Source organism: Echinops telfairi, unplaced genomic scaffold (assembly GCF_000313985.2).
Source record: "Echinops telfairi isolate 266 unplaced genomic scaffold, ASM31398v2 ScPeMD7_12;HRSCAF=54, whole genome shotgun sequence".
Taxonomy (NCBI): domain Eukaryota; kingdom Metazoa; phylum Chordata; class Mammalia; order Afrosoricida; family Tenrecidae; genus Echinops; species Echinops telfairi.
The window spans coordinates 2,066,931-2,075,367 of NW_022103909.1; the positions used below are offsets into that span (position 1 = coordinate 2,066,931).

The 8,437-nt window shown below is 56.6% G+C and overlaps 1 protein-coding gene across 2 annotated transcripts in view; it reads left to right on the forward strand.

The window, feature by feature from the left end:
* GALNT6 (polypeptide N-acetylgalactosaminyltransferase 6) overlaps positions 1-6,265 on the forward strand; it is a 43,062-nt gene extending 36,797 nt beyond the window's left edge. For both annotated transcript variants that reach the window (XM_045287313.1, XM_045287314.1), the window contains exons 7-11: positions 815-1,015; positions 1,439-1,570; positions 2,224-2,325; positions 3,529-3,681; positions 5,260-6,265. In XM_045287313.1, the coding sequence (XP_045143248.1) occupies positions 815-1,015; positions 1,439-1,570; positions 2,224-2,325; positions 3,529-3,681; positions 5,260-5,373 (702 nt within the window). In that variant the 3' untranslated portion in view covers positions 5,374-6,265. The remainder of the gene's footprint in view (positions 1-814; positions 1,016-1,438; positions 1,571-2,223; positions 2,326-3,528; positions 3,682-5,259) is intronic.
* Positions 6,266-8,437: the final 2,172 nt, after the last annotated feature.

Consider the following 8,437-nt stretch of genomic DNA (forward strand, 5'->3'; position numbering starts at 1 on the left):
GTCAGTGCTCTACTGCACCCTGCCTGTAACTCTTACTGGAGCAGCTGGTGGGTTTGAACTAGCGAACTTGCGGTTAGCCACCCAAGGAGTCAGCACTGCACACCAGAAGGGCCGGCGCCACATTGTCTGTGGGCCAGAATCCAATCGCCAACCTTTCCCTGTATTAATGCAGCCCCCTGCCTGGGTCCTAGGACCTGTGCCCTGGCGTCCCAGGAGTTCCCCTGTGCCTAACGGTAGGAGGCCCCAGTTCTGATGAGTCCCAGAATCAAGTCGGCCAGGATTTCCTTTCAGTGACATTTGCACAAGTCACCGTGCCAGTGGGGAAGCCATTAATAAGCAAATGAGCTCATTGAAGAAGTCACCTCCCACAGTGTCTGGCACATTATGAAGCACCTAATTGTACCTTGCTGCTCCTACACAATGTGTTTCTGGTGCTGCTGTACTTGAAGCAGGCCACAGCATCCCTCCAGGTCTTCAAGCAGCCCGCCACCTCAGGCACCTGATACCAAGGGGCTCCTCACCTCCCTTTAGTCTGTCACCTGGGACATGGTCCAGAGGACACCCGCAGGCAACCTGGTAGTTGGCATCCTTGCTATTAACGCATCTGGTGCTCTGGTTGGGTGGCACGGCTGTCTTGATTTGACGCACCTGGAACCAGGTCTGGTCAGCGTCTGGTCTCAGCCTGTGACCTGCACCCTTCGCCCTGGGGTCTAGAATCCTGGGAGTAGAACAAAGCTGCTTGTTGTGGGCTGGGGGGGAGATGTTTTTCCCCACTCAGTCCTGAAGGTCCCGCCCTGTCTCCTCGCCCTGGCAGGTGTGGCAGTGTGGGGGCCAGCTGGAGATCATCCCCTGCTCCGTGGTGGGCCACGTGTTCCGTACCAAGAGCCCTCACACCTTCCCTAAGGGCATCAACGTCATTGCTCGCAACCAAGTCCGCCTGGCTGAGGTCTGGATGGACGACTACAAGGAGATTTTCTACCGGAGGAACCTGCAGGCAGCAAAGATGGCTCAGGAGGTAAGGGAAGGCGGTGCGTGGGGAGGGTCCGGGGGAAGAGACGCTCCGAAGCCCAGATGCCGACCGTGGGCTGCTGACAGAGCTCACGCCGTCACCACCATCTGGTCCCCCGCTTCACCCCTCTGCGCCCACTGAGGAGAGGGGCACTGTGGTCCCCCCTGGAGTTTCCCAGCGTCGTTTGGGAGGGGAGGGAGGAAGGAGCGGTTCAGAGGAAGAGCCTCAGAGAGAGACGAGGACTTGGGGAAAGCCCGGCGGGACATCTTAAGAGGTGTTGGAGGGCGCCCACAGCCAAGGGGGGTGGGGGTGGGAGTGGACTTGGGGTGGAGAGAACAGTGCAGTAGGTCCTGGGACACATTTGGGGGAAGGAGGCGGTGAGGCCTAGGCGGTGGGTCCTGACGCGTTGGGGGCTGGCTTGGTTGGCAGAAGACCTTTGGTGACATTTCGGAACGACTGAAGCTGAGGGAACAGCTACACTGTCGCAACTTTTCCTGGTTCCTACACAACATCTACCCAGAGATGTTTGTCCCCGACCTGAAACCCACCTTCTACGGAGCCGTGAGTCCTGAAACCCACCTGCCTACCCGCCATCCCACCACCAGGGATTCTGACGTAGCCCACCAGATGGATGGCAAACCGGATGCCATTCTCCATGCCCCATCCCCCAGGAAGCCCGAGCAGCCGCTGTGGGCGTCCACAGATGAAGGGGAAAACAACCCAGGCTTTTCAAACTCCAAACCCTCCTCCCCACCCTCCTCCCCCACCCCACGGGCTTGTGAAAACACTCCTTCCTGGGCCCCAATGCTGCAGCTTCGGGTTGAGTGGGTCTGGGGCAGAGGCTGAGAATTTGCATATCTAGCGGGCTCCCAGGGGCTGCTGTTGGTCTGGGGGTGGGGGTGGGGTGGGGGTGAGGGGCACACTTGGTCAACCTCTGCTCTTAAGGAAACTCACACATGCTGAGGCCTTCCTGGGGCCCAGCATCCCGAGAGGTTGTCCATCCTGCCCCACAGAGAACCTGGGCCCTGGCCTTGCCGGGGCCTGGGGTTCCCCTTTACGATGCCACCAATCCCGGTCACCTGGGTCAGCGAGCAGAGAGGGCCCGAGATGAGCATCCTCACTCAGGGAAATCTGGCCGTGCACACAGGTCCCGGGGGCGCACCTCCAAGCAGGAGACTCCTGACTGTGCCCTCCGGGGTCTCCTCTGTCCGTAGATCAAGAGCCTGGGGACCAACCTGTGCCTGGACGTGGGCGAGAACAACCATGGCGGGAAGCCCCTCATCCTGTACGTCTGCCACGGCCTCGGGGGCAACCAGGTGTGTGGACCACACAGGCCGGGGCAGGTGGGACAGGAGCCTGGCTCTAGGGTACCCCCTTTCCTCACAGTCCCCTCTTCCCCCAAAAGAGTCCTTCCTGAGACCCAGAGTGGGGGAGATCCAAAGAGAAGGGGAGACTAGGCTTGCCCTCAGGAGACCCCGGGGGCTGAGGGAAATACATGACACAGGCAGCTAGGGTGTGAATGGGGGCATCCAGAAAGAACACAGACGAGAGGGGGCTGGTGGAGGGGGCCTGTCATCAGAGAGACTTCACGGAGGACGCCAGACGCCGACGCTGCATGTGGACATGTCTGAGCTTTCCCTCACCTACACTCAGCTTCCATCTTCACTGCCTCCCCTGCCCAGAAGCCACCGCTCCAACCTTACCCCGTCAACAGTGGCCCCCAAACCACGCACGGGCATCTCATGGTGCCCCTGGCCTCTGGAGAATGTGCTCTACAGTGCCCCAGCCTTTCCCTGAGGGCCAGCGACTGACTCTCCACCCCCCACACCCCCTGACTGCGTGGCCTCGGGGAAGGCGTGTTAGAAGCAGAACGGAGGCCAGGAAAGGGCCAGCACAGGACACTGGTCAGGTGGTGTGAAGACGGAGCTGTTCTGCACCACGGCGCTGGGAGATGGGGTCAGGGGGTAAACAGATGAACATTCTTGAAGAGTACTCTATGAGCACACAAGAGCGGGGAGCATCGGTAGTTCCCCAGTAGAATTCTCACCGCCCCACAACCCGCCCTTCCAGAGACCTGGGTTCAATTGCCAGCCAAGGCCCCTCGTGCACAGCCCCCATCTGATTGTCAGTGGACATTTGTGGATTGCTGAGAGGACGAACAGGTGTCAACGGAGCATCCTGACTCAGACAGACAGAAGACAGGGTTAGGGGGTTTATATCCAAAAACCAGAGGATGGCAGGCCTGGGATTCAAGCCTAGATAGAGCTGACCTGAAAGCGGAAGTTCATCCAATGATACCTCAGGCCTCCGGGTGATGCAGCGTGACCGTGGGTCACAGACTGGTTCTCATTGGTCAGGGGGCTGCCAGCACCAGGCAGCAGCTTGCTACGTTGCACATGGGCTTGCTGGCCATGACTTGCCTGCCCACCCACGGGTGGTCGCGCAGACTGGGTGGCTGTGGGAGGCAGCAGGTGGACTCCTTGCCTGTCCCTCAGGACTCCTCTTATCTTGCCTTTCAGTACTTTGAATACACAACCCACAGGGACCTTCGCCACAACATCGCAAAGCAGCTATGTCTACATGCCAGCGCTGGCACCCTGGGCCTGAGGAGCTGTCACTTCTCTGGCAAAAACAGGCAGGTCCCCAAGGACGAGGAATGGGAATTGACCCAGGTGCGTCAGCTGCCCAGAAAGCTCAGGCCCCTCCCCACCCCACCCCTCCTCCTCCTCCTCTTCTCCTCCATCTTCAGCCTGAGCGTGGATCCGGGCAGTGACAAAAGTGTGGAGAGGTGGGCTTGGCCCCAGGCAGGCTTCTCAGAGCGATGTTAAGTGATGGGAGGGGGCTGGCTGTCCTGGGCCACTTCAAGACGGGGTTCGAGATGATCATCCACAGCCAGCTCCGCCCTGGCCCAACAAGTTTTCAGCAGAACCCGAGTAGATGCGGGTGCAGAGTTGCTCTCGGTTGCTGTGTGCTGTCCGGGGAGCAGGTGTGGAGCTAGGCGCTCACCTGCATGGTCTTGGCTATTTCTGCGGAGACCCTCCCCAGGTGGTGCTGTTTTCATTTCGACAGGTGAGGCCACTGAGGCTCAGCAAGTCTGTGACTTGACCAAGGCTGGTCCCTGGTAAATTAGTGGCAGGCCTGGGATTCGGAACCCGGCCGTGTCTGACTCGAAACCTAAGCTCGGCCTGGGAAACACAATGGGGCCCCGAGAGGTACAGTGTGACTATGTCCACCACACAGGGCCCAACAGCACTAGGAGTCTAATACGCACGCGCACACACACACACACACATCTCTAGTTCCTGACTTCCCTTACAACAGCGGTTCTCAACCTTCCCGATGCTGTGACCCTTTCACACAGTCCCTCACGTGGTGGGGACCCCCAACCATAACATTCTTTTCGTTGCTACTTCATCACTGTCATTTTGCTACTGCGATGAATGGTCATGTAAATATCTGATAGGCAGGATGTGTTTTCATGGTTACAAATTGAACATCATTAAAGCATAGTGGTGAATCACAAAAACAGTATGTCATTCTAGATTGTGAACACCTTATTTCTAATGACAAATAAATGAAATGTCTTGAAGCATGGTGTAGCATGGGTAACAGTCTTCATGCCAGGAACTCGTAGGTGGGCGTATCTGCATGTGGGCGGCCCGCCTGGAGACGGATAGAGGAGCCGTGTCTCGGTTCCTAAGACTACGGGAAATATGTGTTTCCCATGGTCTTAAACAACCCCGTGAAAGGGTCGTTGGGCCCCCAAAGGGGTCGTGACCCACAGGTTGAGAACTGCTGCCTTGCAAGGAGCCTCCCCTCTGGGGCACGACAAGGGGTGAGAGGCGAAGAGGGGGCTTGTGAGCCGAAGCAGGAAGTACGTTGGGGGAGGGGCTCCGAGTTTGAGTCTGGCTGTGGGGTCTGGGTGGGGAGCCGGGAAGGGAAGCCTCGCTCAGTTTCTAGTTCCTACCCGTCGGAATCCACTCCTTGGCAGTGGGCTTTTCTTTTCTTTCTTTTTTTTTTTTTTTTGAGTCAGTTGGATTTTTTCTCGGTTTGCTTTTTCACATTTTGGTTGGTTCACCGTCTTGCCTTCCCCTAGGCCAGCGCCCAGGCTGCGGTTGGAGACAGGCAGTGACTTGGGGGGGGGGCGATGAGGAAAGGCGCCGGGTTGAATTGGCTTTTCCTTTTATCTGTTGCCCCCCAATGCTGCTCCTGGAAATCCAGGCTGACCTCCTGCTGTCTTCTTCCTTTAGGGCCAGCTCTTCAGAAACTCAGGCTCTGGGACCTGCCTGACATCCCAGAGCAAGCATCCAGCCATGACCCCCTGCAATCCCAGGGATCCCCACCAGCACTGGCTCTTCAACTAAGCCCTGGGGAAGCCTGCACAGCCTCTCAGGAAACAGCCTTGCCAATGACTGGGGACCGGTCATTGGTGCCTTTGTGGGCCTGGAGGATGGACGTCGAGACCCCATAAGTGCCACGGCAGGACCTTTCTCCTCCTTGCAAGATCATCGGGCCACCGACACGCTGCTGGAAGGATGGGGCCTAGAACTTACCCTCTGTCCTAGAAACAGAGGCTTCCAAAGCCCAGCAGGCAGCTAGGGCAGGGCCTTCAGACAACAGCGTGAACTCACCAAAACAAAAACCAAAAAAACCCCACTCCGGCCACCTTGTCCCCAATCCCTGCTCCCCTGGAATCTCATCATAATGTGACCTCCCCGGGGGAGGAGAGCTCTGAGACAGCCTCCCTTGCTCTATTACTCCCAGTTTGAAAAGCCAATTCTGGTGTATAGAGAGCACCCTGACTTAGGCCCTGTATCTTATTTCATCTGCACAGTAGTCCTTGGAGGCAGGCAGGCGAGGCATCGTGCCCGTTTTATAGACAGACGCAGAAGCAGACCGCTGCGACAGGGCTTGCCACAGCCCCACCGCTAGGGATTGGTGGAACCGGAATTGATCTCAACTCGGAACCAAGCTCCCTCCGCCACACCCCGAGAACACTACTCAACTAGCCCCTGGTCCTTCCAGGCCCACGTCCCTTCACTTCCGACTGCACCAGCCAGCTGGCTTTCGTAAAGCCTAGCACAATGGAGCCAGGTAGCCAGGGTGGGAGAGGCCTCGTTTGGGCATCCCAAATGTGGATGTTGAAAGAAAGCTTAAGTCCCAGAACCCAATTTTCAAAACCCTGCATATAAAGTAGGAGCCCTGGTGGCATAGTGGTTACACCGTGGGCTATGATCCGCAAGGTCAACAGTTCAAAACCACCAGCCACTCCGTGGGAGAAAGATGGGGCTTTCTACTCCTGTAGAGTTACCGTCTCTGAAACTCACCGGGACAGTTTTGCCCTGTCCAATAGGGTGGACTCAATGGCAGGGCCTTTGGTTGGGTCTATAAAGTAGTAGGTGTGGGTGATCCCTACCGGCCCCTGAGCTTGGAAACATCTGTAGATACAAGTTGAAAACGTTTGTTTTAGTCCGGCCTTATCATTTTCTTACTACAAAAGGAAAGCCGGTGACTTATCGGGGATATGGAGGAGACATTTGGGAGTATTGCAGCAGAAAGGTGAAGTGATTTGACTAAGGTCATGCAGCAAGGTATGGACAGATCTGCAGCTAAAACTCAGGCCTCCTGAGCAAGCAAGCTCCCAAGAGCCCAGGAAGTCTGGGGACAGTGTGCACAGGCCAGCATGACTGAGTGAGCGAACCCACAGGAAGTCCCCAAGTGGAGCAGACACGACGAAACAGGACACACACAAGTCGGAACTCGTGGTGACCATGGCTGCGCCCACTACACGTTTTCGTTGCTGGAAGGATCGCGCACACACACTCAAGTGTGAGACAGACGGGCCTGGAGTGTACCCCAGGGTTTTGTTGGGTTGTCATCTTGGGCATTGCCACATGAGGGCGCCATTGGGCCATAGCTGCCTGGGACCATGCGCCTAGAATCCTTGAGTCCCCAGCCACCCTATTGGAGACACTTTGGAGAGTCCCTGCCAGAAGCAGAGACGTGCACAGCCAGAACTCAACCAGGGGTGGGGAAAAGGGGCAGTTCTTTCTGGAAAGAGAAAGGAGTTGGACTTGGGATCTCAGTGGGAAATAAAGGTTTTCTGACACTAGTGTTAAGTTCCTCCTCTGCTGTTTTCAAGTACCGGGTCCATTAGGAGGACCAGCTGTTTCAGTTCTGGGAAGCTGTGTCACACTCAACTGCTTCTTGTCCCCAAACATCCTCTGACCCCAATTCTAGCCCGCATGTTATATGGTGAGCACTGTCAATTCGGGTCTAGGGAGATGCGTCCCTTCCCACATGGAATGCGCTCTAACTGAGGAAACAGAGTGTTTGCCGTCAGACGCCTGGAAATGCGCTAAGGTAGGCCAGGGGAGTCAGAAGGGACGTTTCCTTTCACTGGAGAGAGTTAGTGAAAGCCTCATCAAGGGACATCTGGCCTTCCACCTGAGAGGATGAGCCCTCCGGCGGGAAGGGACAGAATCAGCAGAGACTAGCATCAGCCAAGCCACAGAGGCACACGTGGGACTGGAGGACCAGAAGGCCCCGGGCTGAGGGACACAGAGCAGGGCTGCAGGCTGGCCTTCCGGGCCCATGCCCTCTGGCCCTGAGGGGACACTTGCTCCATTTTAAGAACTCAAGTGGCATTTTACAACGGCATTGGTATGAAGACTAATCCAGGCTGGATGCTGCCCCCTAATACTTTTTAAAAGAAATCGGACCGTTTTTATGGGCCTCTGAAAGTACCGACTATTGGATAGGTCAGCCTTGCAGAAGCCTGGACCGGGGCCTGTTTGAGGAAAGCTTTGAACGTTATGCCAAGAAGTTGGAGTCAGAGGGAGCATGGTTGCGAACCCAAACATTCGTCAGGCATGGAAATGTTGCCACTTGCCGCACCGTCCTTCACATTGTGTTGCACACACATACACACATGTTGCCACTTGCTGCACCGTCCTTCACATTGTATTGCACACACACACACTCACCCCTCCAACAGCTCCCCAGCCCAATCTTGTCATTCGTCATGCCCTATGATAAGGTCAAGGGTGCTCACTGCTGCCCCTGAATAACAGAGCTAAGAGTAACTCACAGAATAACTCACAGAGGATGGACTAGTTCATTCTGACCTATAAGGCAGGAGAGAGCTGCCCCTTCGTGTTTCTGACGCTGTGGGTCTTCACAGGAGCAGGAAGTCTCAGCTGCTGACAGGGTGGTTAATAGCCCACAGAGCCCATGTGGCACCAGAGCTCGTGAGAGATGAGCCAGAGGAGGAAAGGGGCATGCCACGCCTAGAGAGTAGGCCCAAGCTTGGGGTGTGGGAGGACTGGGGCAGGAAGTAGTGAAGGTGAAGGCTGCACCTTGGTGTGGTGGGGGCTCAGGAAACCCGCTAGCCTTGCACTAACCCAGCATCTACCCTTTCCCTAAAGC